Genomic DNA, 25,647 nt, shown 5'->3' with positions numbered 1-25,647 from the left:
GTATCTATTTTGAGTTTGTTTCTGAGCTCTCTGGGCTTCTAATACTGCTATATTTGACTAAAGTGGCTTCAACGTGACTCGTGTCGTGGCGTCAAGGCTCTGCTCAACGCTAGTGTAACGGGAGCCTGCTGGTACGTGATAGCTGTGCGGTATGTGTAAACTTCACTCCCCTGTCCTCAAGAGGCACACTAGCGACTGACGCTAGAGGCTGTAGCCTTTAGCCTCCTCGTTAGCGTGCCCGCCTCCCATGCAGGCTGACGCCGGTTCGAATCTCACTAAGAGTGGGTGGAGCAGGACCTGTTAATGTGGTGCTGTGACATGAATGAGAGTGAGGTTTGGAGGGGTGAGTATAACGGGAGCCAGCTGGTACGTGATAGCTGTGCGGTATGTGTAAACCTCACACCCCTGGCCTCAAGAGGCGCACTAGTGACTGACGCTAGAGGCTGTAGCCTTTGGCCTCTTCGTTAGCACACCCACCTCCTATACCGGTTGACGCCGTTTCGAATTTCACTTGGAGAGGGTTGAGCAGGACCGGTTACACTAGTGCCAAGCAATGCTTTGATCTCCACATGAAAAGAGTTCCAGGTACATCACTGAAGGCCGATTTTACGAGTTTGCCAGGCAAGAAAGCGGAGAGGGTGTGCTTTGTAAACTTTGAAAACATATATTTGGAAGAGAAAAAAAGACCTGACTATTGCTTTGCTTGCAGAAAGTAATAAGTGGACTCATTTATGTCAACATGATCACACAGGATGCCAGCATGTTGTTTCTGAGAGTTCCGGCACCCCAGGATCGGTCACTTTATGCCAACTCACTGACAAGTGGCATCTCCAATCAGACATTGTTGCATTGGCTCCAGCATGTTTACCTTCCCCCGTGGTGTGACCAGAAGCACATAACGTCAGCAGCTAGGGAGACCCGGGTTCAGATCCCGTGCTGAAACCAGAAAGTAACTGCGTTCGCATAATCAGTGACGAGCACGATACGGAGGTTGCATTTTCCCCTCTAACATAACATTTTTACTCCACTGATGGTTAGGTTTAGGTTTGGGGGATACAGTTTATAAAATAAGCATTCCTCTTTACTGTATTACAGTTTTTACAGGTGACAGCAACTCGCCTCACAACTTGCTTTTGGTGCTCCTCTGTGGACATTTCAGCTGGAAAATACACTTACACTTACTGCTTGGCCACTAGGGGCAGTGTATTGCATTTCAGTAACCAGACCAATTTAGCTAAAGAAAAGTGAACCTACTGTTTCCGATTTCTCTGTGAGATCAGTTTGTTTATGATTAGGTCTTCTTGGTGAATGTAATTAGCGTTTCGATGTTTAGGGTGGGCAACTCTTTATCTCTTGGTCAGACTGGGGGTGCTCCTTCTTGATAGTTTTGCTTTGGTTGAGCATCCCCTTGATATTTTTTCGGTGTTGGTCCGGGGGGGTGTCAGAAATTTCAGGGGGGCACAAGGAAAATCTACGTGGGCAATGCCCCCTTAGACCCCCTTAGACACAGTCATGTTGTCTGGTAATCATTGGCCGATGCTTCGAAAGGTTAGTGGCAATGGGGTCAAAGCTGAAACTGCTTGAACTTTGAGGCCCCTTTAGTCATGACAATCTGATTTTTTAACTATACATTTCTTTGTTCTTGTTGTGTTTGTTTGGAATTTGCTTCCACTGTCATGTCATGAAACACCCACTGGAATTCACAACACTAAGACTGAAAACAAGCTGGCTAATTTAACAGGCTGTACCAGAGGAAAATGCTCAGAAGACCTCTTTCTCTTTTTTGTGTTACCTGTAGAAAGTTGAAGGTCATCTCCTGACCGTGGCAGGACTTGGACTTGAGTAGGGTCCTGTTCACAGTGGCAGATCCCTTCTGAAGCACCTGTCTGGCCTGATTGAGGGTCAGTGTCGACCAGGAGCCTCTCTTCACCAGCGTGTTGTCCCCTGTTTGGCCACCGGAGGGTGCCAGCACTGACTGCGGCTTCAGATCACCGCTGCTCATGGACGATTTGAGTGAGTGTGCTGCGATGGTGTTGTAGCCCTGTGGGTGTGATCTGGGTGCCGCCTGACTGTCCGAAACGGCTCTACCCAACGTCATCATACTCAATGGGTTACGATAAGCCACTGCTAATGGACCGGCAGCGGGTTGAGTTGTTGGCTCGTCCTCTAAGCCGTCATCCGAGCTCCAGAATCCTGAGAGGTTGGGCCGCGGTCGCCTTTTGGTGCCCTCCGTCTTGGCTCGGTCTTTGCTTTTGCTTCGTCGGGCCGTCTTCACACTGTCGCCACCTTGACCTGCAATTAGAGATGTAAATAGTCAACTGATTAACCGAAATTAACAATTTGTTTGACTAATGCTTTCAGTTAAATATATTTATTGTTTTTTTAATCTTGTCAATGAAATTACAGACAAAAATGTTTGCTGACAAAGGGTCTTTTGAATTTGTCAACAATAACATGTCAAGACGAAAAAGAAGCATCATGATGATAATCAAACAGTTTTCATTAAAAAACATACTGAAATTATGACGAGAATTAACATAAATAAATAAATAAATAAATAACACTGCAAGATATTAACAATGAAATTTAAAAGTGTCTATTAAAGGAAAAATGTATTCAAATGATCCAGTCCAAGTATGTCAGAGATTTCCCCACTTGAGCATTAATTACCTCATTCAAACACATCCTATATATTTGACATTAACCTCCTGAGCATGACTGCTTTCCCCTTTTTGATTTTTAACTAGTAGCACCTAATAAACAAGCAAAAACATTTCTAGAGCAAATAGTTTTCCTAAAAATATATGTCCACATATGTGGACAGTGGGACTAAGTTGTAACATTTTAAATAATGCAGTACCAAGCTATAGAAAGTCAGATTTGTTTCATCAAATTGCTTATTATGTTTCCAGGAGTGTTAATTATTCATGTTTTTGAGACATAACAGAAATTACAGCTGATTTTCTGTAAACCTGAATAAATAATTCTTATTCTAAGTAATGGCCATGTTAAAATAAAATGTAGCATTCTATATTCTGAATCTATGTACTGCTTATCATTATCCCATGTCTGCTAAACAAGTTGAGTGGTCCCAACATCATCTGCAGCCTGAAACTGAACTTTTGGTCAATTTTAGTAGTGAATGCACATTGCTGCATAGAAAGCTATAGGATGTCCACTTGCCCTCTTGCTCCCTATTTAGTGAATAGCTTAACCTCCAGTGTGCTGTCTGTCTGCACTGGTCTCAGAGCAGTTAAAAGTGCTCCTTAAAGTCTCTGAAAGCAACATTTTTCAGCTTTTGGATGAACCCATTGATTATCAATGTGAAAATGCACAGTTAATATAAGAAAGCAATTACTCATATTAATGAATAGAACTGTATTATACAGTGATAAAAAAATTAAATATAACAAAAGTTATATTAAAATGAAGCAAAATGACCCACAGATGTGTTAATGTTGAAAGTTATTCAAAATAACTAACATGCTTTTTCAACTTTTGAGGGAATAATGTCCCAAAATCCACGTATGTGGACATCATGTTTATCAGTGCACTAACGTGCAAAAAATGAATGAATTTTTAAAAGTGGCATATCAAATGAAACTAGAGATGCTACTGTTTACACTCAAACAGGTTTCAATGAAAAAAAATAAAGAGGTTTCTTATCAGAGGCACTTTTGTTGGCTCTGTGCCCATAGAAGCGCTTCATGGACATTGACGCCATGCTGTTGTGTTAAGTGACTCTGTGCGCTAGAAGTTTAACCCTTAAATTACACTGTAGAGTGCTGTGAACAGTATTCAGTCAGTTTAAATTAATTTAAATTAGGCGTTGCGTATAGCGAAGCCAAAATACAGTGTCCACGCATGTGCTTGCACAAGGTTAATCAGCTATATCCACAACATAAACATATATAAAGCATAATATTACAACTTACGTCTACACATACAAAGAAGCCAATGAACAGGTGAACTTGAATGACTGCTGCCCGAAAGAGAACACCCCAACGGAAGGCGTTAATAGGGGGATCCAAGTCAAGCCACTAGTTACGAATATGGCAACTGAGTGACCAGACTTGCAATAATATAAATATTATTTTTAATATTTTTAATATTTTGAAAAATTATTTTAATTTTTAAAATAAAAAATAAAAAAATAATATTTTGTTTTAAAATATCATGTTATTTCAGTTTCCTAACATCATTATTTTCCAAAGTATACGGTATTAGAGAGCTTTTTCAATTTCTCAGTTTTCGAAAGAAAGGTAGTGGATGAGAGGTAAACGTAGCAAAATCTATGCATTTTCAAATGAAAACGTATTAGTGTGGATGTGGCCTTATAGAGGCTATAGAGATCATGTTGTAGTCCAAAAACCCGGATGAGAATTAGCATTTTCGAGCCATGGGTTCCCTCACTATTTTCCTTTTTTTTATAATGGCAGTTATGACTTTATTTAAAAATATTCTTCTTTTATGTTCCACGAAACAAAAAATGGCCACATCCACACTAACCCATTTTTGTCATCATTTTCCAAAGAATATGGTAATTTGGTGGTGGAAAACGCTGTTCTAGTGTGGATGAGAGGTGTAAATGCAGCGAAATGAATGCATTGTCAAACAAAAACGTATTACTGTGGACGTGGCCAATGTCATACAGGTTTGGAGCCACGTGAGGGCGACCAATTAATAATGAAAGAAGAATTTAACAAAATTTGCAACCCTACCTGCAGTAATGCTCCCTTTGACCGCCGACACCTCCAAAGACTGCGACTTGGCGAAGAGTTTCTGTACGGACTGCACCAAGTTGCGGATGCGGCTCGGACTCTCGCTACGCTGCTTGGAGCCGCGACTGCGCCGGTGGAACTGCAGCGTGCTGAAGCCATCTCGCTGGAGTGGCAGGTGGCGTTCCAGCTGGTCGAGGAGGTTGGCTGGAATCTGGTTCATCTTTGCAGCGGCCGCAGACGAGATGGTGGCAGTGCCACTGGAGATCATGGCAGGGGCGTTCAATCCCAGGCCAAGACCCATGGACATAGAGGAGGTGAGGGTGCCAGCACGATTGCCTGTCTGAGCCACATAGTCCTGCTACAAGAACATAAAGCCACATTTTTATATAAAATCCCTCGAGAATCATGTAGAACTGCTGTTTATTTAACACAGGGTTCACTATCCTTTTCGACCAATGAATTTCCATGACTTTTCCAGTTACTTTTGACTACTGGATACAAATTCGTATAAATAAATTTCATTCAAACCAATATGGAAATGAATCATTCACCGATCTGTAAACCATTTTGACCAATTTATTGAAAAGAACCGACTCAAAAGAACGATTCGTTCACAAATTAAACATCACTATGGCTTCCGAGCAATTTTTACTCTACACAAGAGCATTTTCTTGCTGAAGATATATTTTAGAGGACAGAAAAACTAGAAAAATGTGTACTGACTATAGAAATTTCCATGATGTACCGCATTACCGCATGCACATTATTGCTAGTGTTGCAAATTCTCTTGAAATTAGGCCAAATACACACTAATGCATTTTCGGTTAAAATCTCCCATCATCTGTTTCCTGACATCATTGCGTTCCAGAGTATGCAGTACTCAAGAGTGTATTCGAAAGTCTCAGTTTTCAGTGGAGGAAAGGCAAACAAAAACCAATGCATTTTCAAATTAAAACATATTTAATTGAAAACATACGTATGTGGCGTTTTGAGTGTATGTTTTGCTCAACAATAAAAATGTCACACAGTCATACCCCAAACGTGAATTTTGAAGCCGACATGTTTTTTACAAACGTATGCTGCTAACAAGTTGCTAAATAAAGTTTTCAGTTTTGTCAGGCATGTACATGCACATGCTTGTGGTAGTTGTTTTTATAATTTATAAAAAGAACCCCAAAAAAACAATGATATTTACATTTATGCATTTGGCGTGAACTACAGGAACCCGATTTATACTTATAAATAATTTCATGCACATTTAATCAATAATGTCATGCTGACATAATCAATTGTTATTAAAGTACCTGCATGTACTCGCTCTGCTCCTGTTGGGTGGTGTAGTGGAGCCGGGGGAAGGTGCTGCTGTTCGTCAGCTGGTTGTTTAGGGACAGAAGACAGTCCGACTGCAGGGAGGTGGTGGTGGAAACTGGGAAGTGGTGGAGATGAGGATCCAGAGTGCCATAATGATTGATGGTGGGGCTCAGGAGGTAGGCGGCCTGGGGATCTGGGGCCAAGGGACACAAGGGCTCCTGGGGGCCTGCAGTGGGGTCGCAGGTATCTGAGAGATGTCGGCTACGGTTGGCCCCTAAGCCTTTCATGGTTACTGTTCAGTGTCCACACTAGAACATGCTTTCAGATGTAGAGACACTACAGCCCTGGAGGGCACCCCCTAGAGGACACAGAGAGAAAATACATGTAAGAGGGCAATAAATGTGAAGTCTTTAAGCAGGTAGTCACAACTTCTTCGTTTTCTGAGCAGAACAGTACATTCCGTTTTGTTTTCTGAGCTATATCTACAAAAAACTCTCTTACTCAGTAAGAGCTTACTTTTGGATGACCGAAATTCAGATCACACAGTCTTTAGACATTTTCTGCATTTTTTTTCTATACAACTGTTTGCAGAGAGTGCAGTGCAATTTGTGGTGTCACAGCGTCCCTCAAGTGTTTTGCTTTTATATGGGATGCTCTGTCATCCGACCCAATGCTTTCACTGTCCCTCCTCAAGGTTTTCGACGCTTACATACAGGACAATAGATGTCTCGTACGGGACAGTTGGCAACCCTACTTTACATGTTCATCAGACAGGGGCAGTTCTAGGGTCAGTTGATATTTGGGGCTTTGCCTAGTGGATGGGGCCTTCCTTTGATGAAATATAGGAATATAATATACTTTATCACAAAAGCTTAAATGTTACATCTGTGAGGTGTCATTTACATAAAGTAAATCTTTAAATATTACTGAAACGAAAACTAAAAGTTCCCACTAATGCTTATCTCTCGAAGTACTGGTACTTTTGAAATTCCTGAAGTACTGGTACTTTTAACATACCTACAAGATGATAAAAACATTCAGGGCTTCATGAAAAACATCCAGGGCTTAAGCCCCAGAATCCCACCCCAGCTCATGCTGTCAGATGGTCTTTCCTTTTTAAGCGGCCAACTTTAGGCTACAAAATGCTTTAAATGTGGACCAGACTTACTGCCAGTAGTCAAATGTCTGTCCATGCAACGCTAAAAAGAATGTATTGACTTAAGAATGCCAAAGCTCTGAGTGCACATCAATGTTTTCAAAGTCAATACTTCAAAATGTCTTTGTAGAGAGAATGCAGTGAATAGCACAAAAAAGAGAGAGCATTTGTCGAGGTTGTTTTACAAAAGACTACACATTTTATGCATGCAAATTTTTTCAAATCAGACTCAGAGGCAGAATGTTTTGCAGCACAACATTATACATACACCCATGAGATACCCTCATCTTCTGCAATCTTCACTTCTCCCGTCGACATGAGAGATTCATTCATATTGTGCTGAATATGTGAGAGTCACACTCATCGGTAGTCGAATCGCCCGAGACATTCAAATATCTCAACCGATCACAGCACAGCAGAGCTCCATTGACAAAACCTTCAGCTTTTTCTGCATCTGCGCTGTCGGTAACAAAGAGCTCTATTGGCATGCTAAACATAGCTGTTTTCATCTGTCATTACTGCACGCCGCAGTCAGTCTCAATAGGGCTGGCGTGATGACTCACAGCGCCGCCAAAGAGCCTGAAAACCTCGTTAACATTCACCTCGCAGCTGCACCTCCTCCTGGACGGGCCTCCGGAGGAGCTACATTCACACCTGAACGCTCAGTCACCAGTCACAATCAGTCAAAGATGCAAAAACCTGTTCCTAAACCAGCACTGGCATATCCGTGCAGAGCCAAGCCAGAGGGTGTTACAAAAAGCCCACACAGTCATTTTGTGCCCACTTTGAAACCCACCAACTGCCCTCATGACTGCAGATAATAAAAGAAATCATATTTGATGGGCCGTTTTGTTTTCATAATGTGAAAGGAATACTGCAGATTGTGTATGGAACCAAAATACCAACATAAGCCTAATGATAATGACGTTTGGAATGAGTTTAAATGAAATCGATTTGCTGCAAGCATTTTTGTTTTCCAGTAAAAAATAAAAATGTAACAACCTGCAGTTTCACTTGCACTGCAATATATATATATATATATATATATATAGTCCAATGATTGTAATGGTAATAATGGAAATTGTATTGGTTTTAATGGAAACTATAATGGTCCCTGTGGGTCTCTACTGGTAATGTGTTGGCTTCTATTGGTGGTATGATACAGGATACCACTGGGACCAGGGTCAGAAATAAAAGGAGTGTTCCAGGTACAGTCCAAGTTTAGCTCAATCGACAGCATTTATGGCATAATATTGAAATAAATATTTTGACTCGTTCCTACCTTTCTTTTAAAAAAAAAAGTACAAATTTATGTAGTCCGTGAGGAACTTACAATGGAAGTGAATGGGGCCAATTTTTAAAGGGTTTAAAGGCAGAAATGTGAAGGTTATAGTTTTATAAAATTACTCACATTAATTGTTTTGTTAAAACTTGTGTATTATTTGAGCTGTAAAGTTGTTAAAACCGTCGTTTTTGCAGGATTACAGAGTTTACGAAGTTATGTCGCCATGGCAATGGAGTTGTAAAATTGGATATAACTTTAAACACAAACAGTTAGTAAGCGATTTTATCACACTAAAATCATGTTAACATGCATATTGTTTATGTCTTGTGGCTATACTTTCGTAACTGTGAGTATTTTAGTGTTTACAAATTGGCCCCATTGATTTCCATTGTAAGTGTAGCCCAGATTTTTGCTTTTTTTAAAGAAAAAGATGGACGAGTCAAAATAATTTTTTGTGGTAATCAACTTTATGTCACAAATGCTATCGACTGAGCTTAACTTGTATTGAACCCGAAATATTCCTTTAAGGGGTGTTCAGGGAAAAACTGGCACCAAAAATTTGGGGGCAAGAAATGCCCTGTTTCTTTTATGTTTGTTTGTAACATCTAATATAGTTCTTAATATTCTATTATAGTCCTAGTTATTCATATCATGGCATAAAATACAGGGGTGTAAAGTAATGAATTACAAATACTCATATTACTGTAATTAAGTAGTTTAAAAGTGGTATACTTTTACTTGAGTACATTTTAAGTGCTGTAACTGTACTTTTACTGCACTATTTTCCCTCCGTCTGTGTTCGCTACTTCCCTGTCCTGATTTTAATTTTATCCATCAACGTGATTGGCTAGGAAGCGTCTCGTGACTCCCATCAAATCAAAACGTGCACAGAAAATTTGAACGACAGCTGCAGATCGGGCGCCAGCTATTATGGATGTGGACTATGCCTCAAACAGCAGTTCAGCACCTGAAAGGGCTTTTCACAGTTAAAATGGCCAATTACTTGATCGTGTCATGTGAGTTTAGCTCGCTCATGCCAGATATCAGCATTAATTCTGCCTCTAATTTGAAGAAACATATCAAGGAAAATGTCATATTTCTGCTTGCTAAATTCTATGTGTCTATAACATAGCCTGTAATTTAGCTATCCATCACTGAGATTATTGGGCTGCTGTGAGAGATTAATGTAATGTTATAAATAGGGTTGGGCGATAAAATTATCTATATGTTTATTGTGAAAAAATGAGAGATATCCTCGATATCGATGATAAACCTTTGATTAATTTTCTAGACTTAGCCAACCACCACTGGTTGGTTGATCTAGATAAGATATAAAGATTTACATTTATTTCCAGGCGTCTGTAGCTGCACGCTGTTTGATTGGCTGGCAGCTAATGTTTGTGCGCTTTACATGTGCGTGTGTTCCTAAACGCACGTGCCTAAATGATCAAATACACTTTATAATTCCACCAATGCCTGTCTTAGTGAGGCATTAATGTATACGTAGTCGGTTATGTCTAAAGTGAACGTAAACAGTGGGACAAAAAAATGTATTTGTATCAGAATTTCGGACTTGAAGTGTAACCGATTAGACCATTGTCTAGTATGTCATTAAAAGGCTATTAATCAAACAACAATAACAAGAAAATGAGAAAACTCCTCACTATTTTTTGGCTGAATAACTTTAGAAGCTTTAAAAGTATTAATTTAATATAACAAAACAGTGACTTTTTTTTATATTAATAATGTTTTTTAATAATATTGTTAGTTTTTTTATAATACCGACCCCTGATGCAGATAGTGTGTTAATTTGTAATAAATTACCAGGAAAGTAGAGATGATAAAAAATTTATAATTATGCTTAGCCTTTATCAAGTTTTTTCTAATGACTGATCACAAAAGTATCGACCTTTGTAGAGCAATACTTCAGGCAGAATATTCCACCAGTCACAAATACACTTCAGAAAATTGTGCATCACTATTTCTGGGCTTCAAAGTTACAAGAACTGAATCAATGTGGAACATTGTATCTCAGTTGTATTGTATAACCCCCGCCATCATTTACTTAACCTCATGCCATCCCAGATGTGTAGGACTTTCTTTCTTCAGCAGAACACAAATTACAGTTACATTTATTTTGTAATTAAATTACGTAACGTTGTTACATGTAACTAGTTACTCCCCAACACTGCGTACAGCACACTTTGAGCTCATGTAACCCCTCCCCTACTGTACATCCAGAGCTCAAGAAACCCACCTCTTGTGAATGACTCCACCCACTGGCATGCCCCCTGCAGTTACCAAGGTGTTTACTAGGAGGCATTTCAGTGATGTGTCTGACAGCACAATGGATGATGGATGAATTTGACAGTGTGCACAAATCCCGACAGACCAAAATAGAATCCCTGCATATGCAGCAGCTCATTAAAATGTTGTGCCGTTGACCATGGCAGGAAGCAAATGATGTGCAAAACCAAGATGGACCATCTGTGGCCAGTCATTTAAAGCAGTTATGCTCTCTGGAGATGATTAAAGCTTTACATTGACCTGTCAGGTTTAAAAAGTCATTAATGGCCCTTTGATGGATACGAACCAGGAAAATTACAGATTTTATGAACAGTACTGTATGATCATGACTGATACGGGGTGGCTAAGACTCCTCGGCTTTATTCTAAAGAGGAAGAGTTCATTGGCAGAGCAAACTGTTTCCAGATCAGTGGTTTATTACCATAATTGGATATTGAGAGTTTAAAAAAGGCAGAGATAATTCCCTTCAACGATACCAACTCAGGGCTTATGGGTGCTGATTAGACCCCATGTGCTTCCATAAAAGGCTAAACTCTTTTACTTTCATATTTCGGTTATAATCTTTATCGTGTGTTGGTGAGAGCTACAGGTTTCTCGCTCTCAAAAAGACTATTGTGCTTGGAGTCTCGGTTTCAAAATCAGAAGTTTAAAATGAATAGTTTAAAGGGATAGTTCACCCAAAAATTAACATTGTATCATTCTTTACTCACCCTCCTGTTGTTGTTCCAACCCTGTATTATTTTCTTTCTTTTGTGACAAAAGGAGATTTAGGCAGAACGTATGAGCTTCTGTTTTTCATACAACAGATGTGGGCAGTGATTTATACTGTCAAGCTCCATAAAGGATGGAAAAGCACCATAAAAGCAGTCCATGCAACATGTTCCAAGATATTCCACGTATTCAGAAGTGCTAAAATAGCTTTTTTATGAGGATCATCACAACTAAATTTAAGTCGTTATTCAACCAAATTTCATTCGAAGTTGTGTTTTTCAAACTTCAAACAGCATCATAATTAGTCATGCGACGTGAGAAACAATGACATTTTTGACAACAAACATATGTGTGACGTGTCTAAAAAGGTGCTAGTTCTTTACACAAACGTGAATGAGATTTGAGAATTTTGGCAGAGGAAGATTTTCAGTGAAAAACTACTTAAATGTTAGGCTGTTCCTCACACAAAGCCAAACTACTCTCATAGAATGAACGTTACTATAACAAATTGTTTGCAAACTGACTTTAACGTGCCGCGTTCTACGTTTCGCTAGTTTCCTAGTGAAATGAACACTAGTGCTACAACAACTGTGCGTTTTATTCACTTTTACACAAATCACGACTACAACAGTTGATTATGACTTTATAAACATGTATTTTTTACACATTACTCACACACTGCTATGTTACGATATCAAAACACTTTTACTATAATGCATCATTTGGAAAAACTACACATTTTAATGCCTGTATTACAGACCCACCTACACTTATTCTATCGTGATTAACTTGCATGGTAGCTTACCTGATAATGTTGGACTCTGGACTCTGAAGACAACGGTTTGAGCCTAGCCAAGAACACAAGCTGACGCAAAAGACGAAAGAGTCTGAAGCAACAACAACTAACTTGGTTGCTTCAGAAAATGTGCTTTTCATGTCGCATTTGCTTTTAAGACACTATCGGTTAGGTTTAGGTTAAAGTTTTAGGTTAGGGAGGTGCATTTTCATTAAAACCTCAAATAAAAAAAATGTAAATCTAATTTACCTTAAAAACCACGTCTGATTTCACCATTTCACGACCACGACAACATTTCACTTGCTTTTGGCACCACCTGCTGGACATTTCACTGGGAAACAGCAGCCAAACGTGTAATGAAGCATGTAATTTCATTTTGCATATATGTTGCCACGGTCATGTAATGTTCATGAGTTAAGGCTGCACAAAGCCATTGTATGGCTTCAGAAGATTTTAAAATGCTGCACAAGTCTCATGGACTACTTTCATGGCGCTTTTTAGTCCTTGCTTTAGAGCTTGGCAGTAAAAATGACTGACCAGTTTTGTTGTATAGAAAAGAGCATCTAATTTTGTGTTTCACAGAAGATAATATGAGTAATATGGGTAACAACATGAGGGTGATCAAATGATTACATAATTTAAATAGTTGGGTGTACTATCCTTTTTATTGTTAAAGCATTGCACCAGAACATTGGAACACTATTTTTCACTTTTAAGATGTTAGTGCTCAAGTCGTTTTAAAATTCATTAGGAAATAAATGAGCTTCCACAGTTCTGTTAAAACATTGAACGCATCTGTTCTGTATTTGTATTGTGCACAAAAGACTTCTGTTGTTGCATCGGCCTCTTACAAGAAGCAGATTCTGAACTCTCTGCTCTTTGCAATCACATTTATCAGTACTGAACCGCACTGTTGGCTGGTTAATTAGTTCTCTGCCTTTATTAAAATGTACCTGACAGCAGATCTTGCAAACATTAAAGGAATAGTTCACCCAAAAATGAAAAATTCTCTCATCATTTAGTTACCCTTATACCATCCCAGATCTGTCTGACTTTCTTTATTCTGCAGAACATAAAGATTTTTAGAAAAATATCTCAGCTCTGTAGGTCCATAGAATGAAACTTTACAGCTCCAAAAATCACATAAAAGTAATCCATAAGGGTCTAGTGTTTAAATCTATATTTTCAGAAGCAATATAATAGGTGTGGGTGAGAAACAGATCAAAATTCATGTCCTTTTATATTCTAAATCTAAACACAGGTTTGAAACGACATGAAAGTGAAGACAGTGAATGTGAAAGTGAATGAAGACAGAATTTCTATTTTTGAGTGAACTGTCCCTTTAAGATTGTGATCGAAGAGATTTTGTCTTAATTTACTCAATAATAGAAATAAAAAAAGGAACATTTTTGTGACTATGTGGTACTTGGTACCACTGCCTCACTTTCTGTCTCTCTGTTCCTCTAGGAGTTCTTGAGCAAGTTTCTGAAGCTCTCAGATCTGAGCATGACCCATTTTTAAGCACTTAACCTGAAAAAATAATGTCAAGAACTGAGCATGACCTCCAAGGTACAAGGTCATTTATTACACCTCAAACTATATCTCTGCTTCCTGTTGAGGTAAAGCAGGAGTGAAGGACATGGAGAGGACCTTTATTTTGCTATGAGGTCAGAAAGAGAATCTGCCTGATACAGTTAGACTGCATAAATTCTGAACTACATCCTGTAGATACAGGTGGTTTAAAACAAGTCAAATTGAAGTATTCGTGGCCTCAAAAATCAATTGACTCGTCCCTCCTTTTTTAAAAAAAAAAAAAAAAAAAAAAGAAAGAAAAGAAAAAAAAGCAAAAATCTGGGTTACAATGAGGAATTTACAATGGAAGTGAATGGGGCCAATCAGTAAACAATAAATACTCACTGTTTCAAAATTATAGCTACAAGATGTAAACAATATGCATATTAAAATGATTTTAGTGTGATAAAATTGCTTACTAACCTTCTCTGTGTACATTTTTTCAACATCGTTGCCATGACAACATTCCAACTCTAATCCCACAAAAAACTGTGATTTAAATAACTTTACAGCTCAAATAATACATTATTTTTAACATAAGAATTAATGTAAGTGCTTTTATAAAATAATAAGCTTCACATTTCTACCGTTAAACCCTCCAAAAATTGGTGATTTAAAGTACCTCACTAAAACCTCGATTTTTAATTTTTTATTTTTTTTAAAGAAAGAAAGAAAAAGAGGGGCAAATCAAAATTTATTTTTGTGGTAATCAATATTATGCCATAAATGCTGTCAATTGAGCTTAACTTGTATTGAACCTGGAATATTCCTTCATTGTATTTGAGGTGCTTGTTTGTGCAAAACTTACCACCATGATGCTAGTGTTGTGGATAGTTGCCAGGGCATTGCTATGTGGATGCTTAGGTGTTCTGAGTGATTGTTAGCAACCCAGATAGTGCACATGCAAACATTCTGAAGCATAAACGTCTCAAAGACATCTGCTGAATGTCTTGTTGACATCCGAGTGGAAACGTCTTATAGACATAATGCAGATGAGCAAACAATGTAAAAAATTAAACATACATATCCAATGGACATATAGATGATGTACTTGTGTTATCAGCGAAGTTGCTCTCTGGTTGCTAAGGTGCTATGTGTGCTTGCTTGGTGGTTGCAAGGGTATTTTAGCGTGAATTATATGCTGAAGTTTAATTCTAAAAATAAGCAATACTAATACTTGTACTCATTCCAGTCTGTCAGAATATTAAACACAGAACTGATCTCCAGAGAACAAGCCTCCAGAAAACTAAATACTGAGCTGTCTAATGAACTGGGACTCCACAGGAAACTGTGCTGACTGTACATGATGTCAGGAGTCTCTCGGGAGGCAGAGGGTGTCCGGGGTTAGTGCTCGCTGTTACAGGGTCAATCTATGTTTCTCTCTCTCTCTCTCTCTCTCAGAGCTCAATGGACGAGCTCTGACAGAACAGCCGTGATCATACTGCAAAAAACTTCCATTCACAAGCCCAACACGTCCACAGCAGGGGACCAGAGGAGAAGTTGTGAGAACGACAAAAAAATAGAGATGTTGCGCGTCCTCGCGAGGCTGATGACTCAGTATCTGTGTGAGTGAGAGTGTGGTTTGGCTCTGGACGTGTGAAAGTGTGAGAAATGCTTAGTTTGAGATTGTGAGAGTTGTGCTGACAAGAAAACACTACAGAAGTTTTTCAATTTCTCTGTTTGCTGAACACTTTTGCATTGAAGCATTTGGACGGCGATGGTGAGTGTACTTTGTAAAGGAGATTTTTCAGGCCACAAAGTGATCAGAAGTCATTCATTTTCAATTGCCTCTTACACACTGCAGCCAAATACGGGTGTCACTTCTCTTCTGAGTGTTTAAAGGAGTGTTCCGGGTCCAATACATGTTAACCTTAATCGACAGCATTTGTGGCATTTTGTTGATACCAAAAAATTATTTTCACTCAAAGCGAAAATCTCAGTTACAGTAAGGCATTTACAATGGAAGGTAAAAGTCTGTAAATATTAAAATATACACCATTTTAAAAAGTATAGCCACAAGATGTAAACAATATGTGCTAACATGATTTTAGTGTGATAAAATCAGGAATTTACCCATGATCTCATGAACATTACGTGACATGACAACATGTTTGCAAAACAAAATTGCGTGCTTCATTACACGTTTGGCTGAAGTTTCCCAGTGAAATGTCCAGCGGGGGGCACCAAAAGCGAGTGAGATGGTGTTGTAATCAGACGAGGTTTTAAAGGTGAATATTAGATGGACGTTTTAATGAGTAAAACGTTGCTCCCTGACCTAAAACTTCAACCTAAACCGAACCAATAGTGTCCTACTAGTAAATGAAAGGTAAACAAAACGGACATCCTTATCCTTAACCAACACCTAAACCTAACCGATAGTGTTGTAAAAGCAAATGCGACATGAAAACCACATTTTCTAAAGCAACTACGTCATTTGTGTCACTTATATCACTCTTTCATCTCACGTGGTCTCAAACCACAGCCAAAGAGTTTTTAGCTAGTTAGTTCACTCGTCGGCCATCTTTGGAACACTCCCGGGAGGCTATTTTTCTATGGAAACAAGCGGGATGCCAGTGCAGCTCCTACTTACTTGAATGAGGAAAGACAGAAATCTCCAAAACGGTTGGTCAAGATTACAATCAAAAAACATATTTCAAATCATCAGTAAAATCTGACAACGCTGGTATCATAAATTGTGCTTCTTTATCTCAGATTACGCTAAAAAATGTTATTTTCCCACCTTGTATAGCTAATGCACATGCACGTTCTCAAGTTGATTGACAGGCGATGTCTGTATCTGAAAAGGATTGGTTCTTTTACCTGTAAGGCGGGACTTCCTTTCTACATCCGTTGACCGATTAGCGTACCAATTTCTCCCATTCATTTTAATAGAAGTGACCTGTCTCTGCTAAATAGTCTATGCCACAGTCTACCAAGTCCAAAGTCCACCACTATCAGGTGAGCTAGCCCACAAGTCACATTGAAATAAGTGTATAAATGTAGGTGGGTCTGCAATACAAGTGTTTTTCAAATGATATGTTAAAGTAAAAGTGTTTTAAAATCATAACATAGCAGTGTGCGAGTAACAGAGCGAAAAATATGTGTTTATAAAGTCATAATCAGTCGTTGTGCTCGTGATTTGTGTAAAAGAGAATAAAACACACAGTTGTTGTAGCGCCTCTAGTGATCATTTCACCAGGAAAATCGCGAAATGTAGAGCGCAGTGCATAAAACTCAGGTCGCAAAAATGTAGTTATAGTAACGTTCATTCTGTGAGACTAGGTTGGATTTACCATGTTACAACGTTAACCAGATTACAGGGTTTATCTGAGTTATGTTTTAATGACAATGAAGTTGTAAAATTGGACATAACTTTGCACAGAGTAAGTGATTCTATCACATTAAAATCATGTTAACATGTGAAATGTTCACATCTTGTGGCTATACTTTTGGAACAATGTGTACTTTAATGGTTATGGAGTGGCAACATTCACTTCCATTGTAAATGCCTTACTGCACGTAAAATAAAATACAACCTAGACTACATGGAATATGTGATCACCTGCAACAAGGACAATCACGGTTTGTGCCAACAACAATGTGTTTTGTGCTGTGAATTATTGCCTATTGAAATTAAAAAGACATTTACTGTAGGTTGATTAACACAAAAATGAATTTCAACTTATCCCTTCTTTTCTTTAAAAAAAAAAGCAAAAATCGAGGTTGCAGTAAGGCACTTATATTGGAAGTGAATGGGGGCCAATCTTTGGATGGTTTAAAGCCAGAAATGTGAAGTTTATAATTGTATAAAAGCACTTACATTAATTCTTCTGTTAAAACTCATGCATTAATTGTGCTGTAAAGTTGTTTAAATGGTCATTTTGTACAGTAATTTTAGGGTTTGTTGACTACATCGATTACAAGTTGTAAAATTTGCTAAAAATTTCCACAGGTTAGTAAGTGATTTTATCACACTAAAGTCATGTTTACATTCATATTGTTTATGTCTTGTGGCTATACTTTTGAAAGAGTGAGTATTTTAACATTCAAAAATTGGCCCCCATTCACTTCCATTGTAAGTGCCTCACTGTAACCCAGATTTTTGCTTTTTTTAAAGAAAAGGATGGACGAATCAAAATTAGATTTTGTGGTAATCAATATTATGCCACAAATGCTGTCGACTGAGCTTAACTTGTACTGAACCTGGAATATTCCTTTAATAAATCTCAATGTTAGATTTTGAGGACATTTTGTTTACTACTTTATGCTAAACAATTTTGGTCCTGTGTTGGGTTGCCACTTGATGTGCTATGTAAAATCCTGAAATAAAACCAGTTGAGGTCTAGAACACACACTGTTCTCTTCTGCCAAGGCTTGATTGTATAATCCTCTGGCATCTATTTTCTCTTTGCTAATTTCAGAAATATGTAATGTTAAATAAATTATTCAAATTATAATTTAACAGCACTCTGAGACACTTAATTCTCTCACAATCCCTCAATTATTTCAGCCCACATGCAGAGCAAAGGACCAGAGATGTCCAAACTGTCACGTCGTTTTCTGTCCTTTGAAGGCCTGTCTTGAATTGATATTAGTTAGGAAGAGGAGAGAGAATTTAACTAAAGTGAGACTTTGATGATTTTCTTTGCAGTAATGCTAATGGCATCATTATTGAAACTAGATTTTTATATTTTCTGAGGAAAAAGTGACTGCTGAGTGGATTTCTAGGACTGTGCGAGGTGGTTGCAATGAGGTTGCGTACTGGCCCAAGTCGAAAGTGCCCATCCCCAAGCCTCTATGATATTCTGGTCTTTAATTCTAAAAATGCGTCTTGAGACCCCTGCATTCTTTTTTTCTTTTTTTTTTTACCACTGAACTCAGTGTAGATGTTTGTGAGCGTGTCTTACACAAACACCTCTTAGGAACCCAACACAAGCCACATTATACGTCCTTAGGCTGATTACACAGATTTTATAAATGTATAGCATGAAGCATTTACATGTCTTCATTGATCATGGTATAAATAATGTGGGGGTTGTATTTGCTTGTTTTTTTAATTTTTTATTTTCTCCCCTTTTCTCCCCAATTTGGCATGCCCAATTCCCACTACTTACTAGGTCCTTGTTGTGGTGTGGTTACTCACCTCAATCCAGGTGGCGGAGGCCAAGTCTCAGTTGCCTCCGCTTCTGAGTCAGTCCACGCATCTTATCACGTGGCTCGCTGTGCATGACACCGTGGAGACTCATAGCATGTGGAGGCTCATGCTATTCTCCACGATCCACACACAACATACCACGCACCCCATTGAGAGCAAGAACCACTAATTGTGACCACGAGGAGGTTACCCCAAGTGACTCTACCCTCCCTAGCAACCGGGCCAATTTGGTTGCTTAGGAGACCTGGCTGGAGTCACTCAGCATACCCTGAATTCGTACTTGCGACTCCAGGGGTGGTAGTCAGCGTCAATACTTGCTGAGCTACCCAGGCCCCTGTATTTGCTTGTTTTGATTATTGGGGGGGGTTACCTATAATTCTTTCTCTTCTGTTGTATTATATTATATATTCAAACGTTTCTTTTGTCCTGGTCCTCTTCCTTGCGTTTGTGCATAATGACAGGGTTTGTGCAGCCTTTGCTCTATCTCAAAAGAGTTGGCAAATTGTGCCTTTGTTTTAATGTTTAAAAAAGGAGTTTAAAAGAAACTTCCTCTGCACCGGTATAAAGTATAAGTTTCTGTGCAATGCCTGTATGTAAAGATTTTAAATCAAGTCCCACTGATAGTTGAAACCTGGTCTCATAGAATGAACTCAATATACATTTTTGCAAACTGACTTGTTCGTGCCGGTTTCTACATTTCGCTGCAGTTTCCTGGTGAAATGAACACTAGTGGCACTACAACAACTGTGTGGTTTAATCATTCTCACACAAATCACGAGTACAATTGCTGATTTTGATCTTATAAAAGCTTATTACTCAACCCCTGTTATGTTATGATATCAAAACTCTTTTACTTTAACGCATGATTTGAAAAACGAAACATTTAAACACGTGTATTACCCACCTACATATACACACTTATTCCTATGTTATTAGCTTGCTTGGTAGCTCACATGATAGAGCGTTGGACTTTGAGCTCAACGGCTGCGGTATAAATCCAACCAAAGACACATGAAAGCAAAAGTGCCATAGAAGCGACACAACATGATATGGTTGCTTCAGTTAAGGTGTGTTTTCTTTTTTTTATTTCGAATTTGCATTTTAAAACACTATCGGTTAGGGTTAGGTGTTGGTTAAGGATAAGGATGTCTGTTTTGTTAAACTCTCATTTATCTTTCCGGACACTATTGGTTAGGTTTAGGGTAAAGTTTTAACTTACGGAGGTACGTTTGACTGATTAAAACATCCATCTAAAATTCACCTTAAAAACCTCATCTGATTACAACCTCATTTCGCTCGGTTTAAGCACCCCCGCTGGACATTTCACTTATAAACTGCAGCTAAATGTGTAATGAAGCACATATTTTCAGTTTTGAAAATTCATGTATGTTTGTACAAATCATTTTACTGCTTTGTGAATGAGAGTCAATATAAAGCAGGATTTACCAAAAAATTGACTCTCAAGCATGGATCAGTACCAGCTGTTCGTGTTCCAGCTTTATATCCTGAAGATGTAAGTATCGCACTTTATATTTTGTGAATGTTTGCAAATCGCCTTTCCGAATGTGCTTGTTAGCTGATTCCACAGCTAATGCAGCTAAAGTTCCCATTGCCTCTGATTGTATTCACGGAGACCAGAGCTATGTCGTTATAGCTTGCTTGCACATGAAGTCACGTCACTGCGTTGCTTTGGTGTGAAATGCAGATGGAGGGCAGGAAGTGATTTTCTACATAAGAAGCACTATCACAAACTCAAAATGCCTATGTTTTGCATCGTTTATGGTTGCTCATACATGTATGGCTGAACTCCGGTATTTACAGTGTCAGTCATATTGGTTCTGATTTGTTGTTGCTATAGTATCCGAAGCAGGAGCTGTAAAGGCACAGCCCTCTTCTGGAAAGGGGGCGGGGAGCAGCAGCTCATTTGCATTTAAAGAGACACACACGAAAACATGTTACATGAGATTTAAAATAATCACATTATTCTCTGCTTTTTGTTAACAGTCATGCGCACAACACTTGCACTCAGTGGATAAGCTGGTAAGAAGGCTAGTAAAGGTGTTTACATTCAACACAAAATCTAAATGTGCTCAGAGGTGATTCTAGGGACTCTGGGGGCCCTAGGCAAAAAAAAAAAAAAGCGGGCCCTTCTCTGCAAATCTCAATTTATTAGCACTAACTCTCTACGCTGATTTAGCGCCCCATTCACTAAAGGACTTATGCAGATCAGCCAACAGCGCAAATGCGCCCACAGTGTACAGAACACGGATAAACACATTAAACAGTTGCGCTACTTTTGCGAGTGGAATTTCAGCACAAAAACCTGCATCTTATTCACTAACTACCCTTAATCTATTTTAGCAGGTGCAATTAGTAATGAAATTGCACTGCATCTCTAGTATTTAAATGAAGTCATTGTTATTGCTTTTCGTGCTAACACGTCTCCTTTCTATGTAAATTAGGCTCAACTGTTTGCTAAAGCCTCGCAATGACAAAAAGACGAGAGCTCACTTTAATGGGCATGTGTGTCTTTATTACATGCCCGTAACTCTCATTTTGATTTTGCATGTCAGATGTGTACTCCTTATATAAATTAAGGAGTTACTCTCTCTGTAACATTTCATCATAAAACAGTGGTGAAATATCAAAGCTGGAGATTACGCCTTTCTAATGATGTAGCTATATTTTGTCGTGATTAAATAAGAATTGTACGGAGAATAACAGGCAGTGAATGTAAACAATACAACCTTTAGCAATCTTTTCGTGAGTAGGGATAATTCAGTAAATAGGCTATTACAGATTCTGAACCAGTCAGCATTATCATGCTTCTTCTTCTCCTCCTCTTTCTTTTTTCCTCTTCTGACTCCCAGATTAGTACGTCGGATGTCCTCTTCATGATGCCTGCATCTGCTTTTACTTGAATTTGATCGTAGCTAAAGGGATGGGGGCCTTTGTTGTGAAAATTGCTGTGAACAAATGTAATTGCCGCCCTTTCCCAGCTCGGGGCCCCAGGCAATTGCCTGCCTTGCCTGTCCTGTAGCCCCGCCTCTGAATATGCTGATCAGTTTTTGCACACATCATTAATGACTTTACCCTTATAAACAAACACCATTTAAGCCATTTTTGTGACACTATATATTGTCGGCTTATGCACTTTACGGTGCACTAAATAAGATTTTAGCTGGCTCTTACTCATCCCATCAGTCCCAGTAGTACTTGTGGTTTTGGACTTTATACTGATACCTGTTGTCCTGGGTACTGGTAATTGGTTTACTAAACTGCAGCATTACACCGAAGATGTTTGTTTATCTTCTATTTTGTTACTTTTAGTTTGTGTTTTTCTCAGTCTCTACACACATCACTAATATGGACATTCTTTGATTTAATCCAAATGAATTTCCACACTTTGTTGCACACTAGACTGTTGTAGACTGGGTCTCTCTGCCCCTCAGAACACTGCCTTGTGCTCGATCTTGCTGTTTAATGTTGCGTATTTATCCGTGAGAGCTGCAGGTAGTAGAAGGGACTTCTTGTTTGGACATTTTATCTTTCCACTTGCACTCATTCTGTTTGGACTGACTGTCAGATCACACTACTGCTGATACCATCACTGTGGACTATACTGTTGACTTGGGGTCTGTTGTCATTTGTAGTAACTATATTGGGCTCTGTTTTCGTGAGTGAGCAAAGTGCAGCGCTATGCATAACCAGAGTGCGCTACGTCTTATCTAATTTCCGTGAGAGCGCTAATTCTAAGTGCAATTTTTGTGCCAGTGCAAAGCGTAAGTGGGCGTGGGTGAGAGTGTTTGCGATACTGTAGGTATATGCACGCAAACTGTGGGTGTATTGTATGGTAATGAAGTGGCACAAAGCGCAATTTGATATTTTCATGAGAAATAAGTCATTGCGCTAAGACATTTCAAAAGCAGGTCTGTTTTCAGCGCAAAGTCCAAACTCAGTCCCTGAATTTGCAAGAAGTTCATTTGCTATGTGTTTTTATTTTATTTTATTTATTTATTATTTGTTTTACCATTTCGTTATTTTGATTATATTTTCATTTCGTTTGAATTGTAATTTGAAATTAGAAATATGTTTGGTTTAATTTGTTAATGTTTCAATAAAGGAATTACATTTTTCAAAATCGACTGGTGGAAGTGAAGTGCGTGCCAATACAATCACTATTAATATTAGCCATGATTTGTGTGTCAGTAAATTAAATTTATTAAAAATACTTACATTCTGTTGTAGAGTAATGTTGAAATGTGAAGTAGGGGACAGTCTAGAGCAGTTCTACTTAGCCTTCACTCTTCAACATCACTCTACAACACATTCCCTATAATTTAATGGAGCTTACATTCAAATCCTGTAGAGAATAAAATTTTCTAAGCAAATAAAAGAAGCGTGTCCACATTTCTGTCCTTCTAACTCATTGCATACAGTCCATTTACAATACCAACTTCTTATGACTGTGCTGTCTTGTTTATATCGCTGGTGCTTTACAGGTAATGGACTACATAATAAGACACAGATGGTGCAATAACCGGAGAAGAACCGCAGAATTAAACTGTATTCGAATCAGCCTATTAGCGCGTTGCGTGCGCGATTTCACCAAGACCATTTGCAGTTAGACTGAGCGCATGCTTGCACAAAAACATCTAAACTTTATGGCCATGCCCATTGACTTTGCGCTTATGACTCACGGCATAGCGCTGCGCTTAGCATTAACGCACTTAAAACAGGGCCCATTATGCTTGTTTTGTTTACATGTACTTATGTTTGAGCATTGGCTAAAAGCGCTACATAAAAATGTTATTATTACTGCCATTATTAGTGATAGTAACTCAGTCAGTTGCATGGCATAGTGTCATGTGCTGTCAACATGGCAGCTCCCATGAGGGGGCGACCCACTCCATGTAAAATCAAACAGCTTTTATTCAGTTACTGACATGACTTGAGTCATCATCTTATGTGTGTACATAATTTTCAGCATATTTAAAAAAAAAAATTAATTCATGTCTTTATGTGTAGAGCATTTTTAATTAGCAAAAACATACTTAGTGTACCTTTAAGCATAATCGGTGTAATAACGTGCATGTAAACGCGCACAATGATGACAAACAAATGAAATTCAGGTTGTATCTCGCCAATGTTTTGTTCTACTGAATCAAAACATCTTAAGGTTCTTTAAAATCTTGTTCTGATGGTACCTGCCTAAAGAATGTGCTGTCTTTAGATTCAGTCCAATGATCAGTCCCATTTTGTTAACAAGCAAAACTCAAAAAGTTTACATTTAAAGTGTAAACAACTAGTTAATAAACTACATTAGCTAGGTTTCTAATTTTTACTGTAAATATGGAAAAAGTGATTCTAGACATGATGACTATGCTTGTAAGAAATATATATTTAATTTGCATGCCTTACATGGCATTTCATAGGCTTAAAAAAGATAATTTGAATGTTACATGAATGGAAAACTATGTCAAAAGTGACCCATTAAGTCATCCTGGTTACTTTCGTAACCTCCGTTCCCTGATGGAGGGAACGAGAAGTTGTGTCGATGTAGTGACACTAGGGGTCACTCTTCGGAGCCCTAAACACCTTGATCTTTGAAAAAAGGCCAATGGGAATTAGCGAGTGGAATTTGCATGCCACTCCCCCGGACATACGGGTATAAAAGGAGCTGGTATGCAACCACTCATTCAGGTTTTGTGCTGAGGGGCCGAGACAAGGTCCCGGCCATTTCAGCGGGTAGTTCAGCGTTGTGGCAAGAGGGACACAACGTCTCGTTCCCTCCATCAGGGAACGGAGGTTACGAAAATAACCAGGACGTTCCCTATCTGTCACTCACTCGACCTTGTGTCGATGTAGATATAGAGACGATGTAGAGACAAGCCGGCGGTCTCATCCGAGAGCCCGACTGGGGCAAGCGAGCGTGCTGGGGAATGGGAGGTCCGTGGGGGTTTATCCGGCGGAGGTGCTCCCATTGAGGTCCCCAAATCGCCCCCAGTGCTAACCGGCATGGCCTTATACCCGTAGGTAGAAGGACCGAGGTGGGGAGCCGCTGGGGTGGCTTGCTTTCTTACGAATGCAAGCCACGACCGCAACGTTGCCATGGTCATGTTCTTGCAATGAGGACAAGACCCATCCACGAACGATGACTCTGCGTGGGCAGCGCCCAGACACGTAAGACAGCGATTGTGGCCGTCAGAAGCGGAGAGATAACGACCGCAACCAGGAATAACACACAAACGTAAAGGCATCTTTAAAAAGATGTTCCGTGTGTGCCGCTCTTTTAGAATGAAAATATACTCTTTTTAGAATATACTCTTTTTGTTATTCTGCTGAAGCACCCAGGGGCGTTCTCTGCACTCCACAGGTGCAGAGGGGGAGAAGCCGCTGAAATGCGCCGTAAAATCCAGTAGATGAGGTGAATGAACTTGCGGATGAATTCAGCTTCAATGAATAGAACCGCTCGGCTCCGAAGAGAAAATCTGAATGAGTGGTTGCATACCAGCTCCTTTTATACCCGTATGTCCGGGGGAGTGGCATGCAAATTCCACTTACCAATTCCCATTGGCCTTTTTTCAAAGATCAGAGGTGTTTAGGGCTCCCAAGAGTGACCCCTAGTGTCAC

At 39.1% G+C, this 25,647-nt stretch overlaps 1 protein-coding gene across 1 annotated transcript in view; it reads right to left on the bottom strand.

Moving 5' to 3' along the window:
- dlgap4a (discs, large (Drosophila) homolog-associated protein 4a) overlaps positions 1 to 25,647 on the bottom strand; it is a 202,292-nt gene that overhangs the window by 38,254 nt on the left and 138,391 nt on the right. The window contains exons 3-5 of the mRNA XM_051659514.1: positions 6,026 to 6,390; positions 4,722 to 5,079; positions 1,793 to 2,292 (exon numbers count right to left, since the gene is read on the bottom strand). Coding sequence (XP_051515474.1) covers positions 1,793 to 2,292; positions 4,722 to 5,079; positions 6,026 to 6,319 — 1,152 coding nt within the window. The 5' untranslated portion in view covers positions 6,320 to 6,390. The remainder of the gene's footprint in view (positions 1 to 1,792; positions 2,293 to 4,721; positions 5,080 to 6,025; positions 6,391 to 25,647) is intronic.

This window comes from Myxocyprinus asiaticus, chromosome 28, assembly GCF_019703515.2.
Source record: "Myxocyprinus asiaticus isolate MX2 ecotype Aquarium Trade chromosome 28, UBuf_Myxa_2, whole genome shotgun sequence".
Taxonomy (NCBI): Eukaryota; Metazoa; Chordata; class Actinopteri; order Cypriniformes; family Catostomidae; genus Myxocyprinus; species Myxocyprinus asiaticus.
This window is presented reverse-complemented; position numbering and strand designations above follow the sequence as displayed.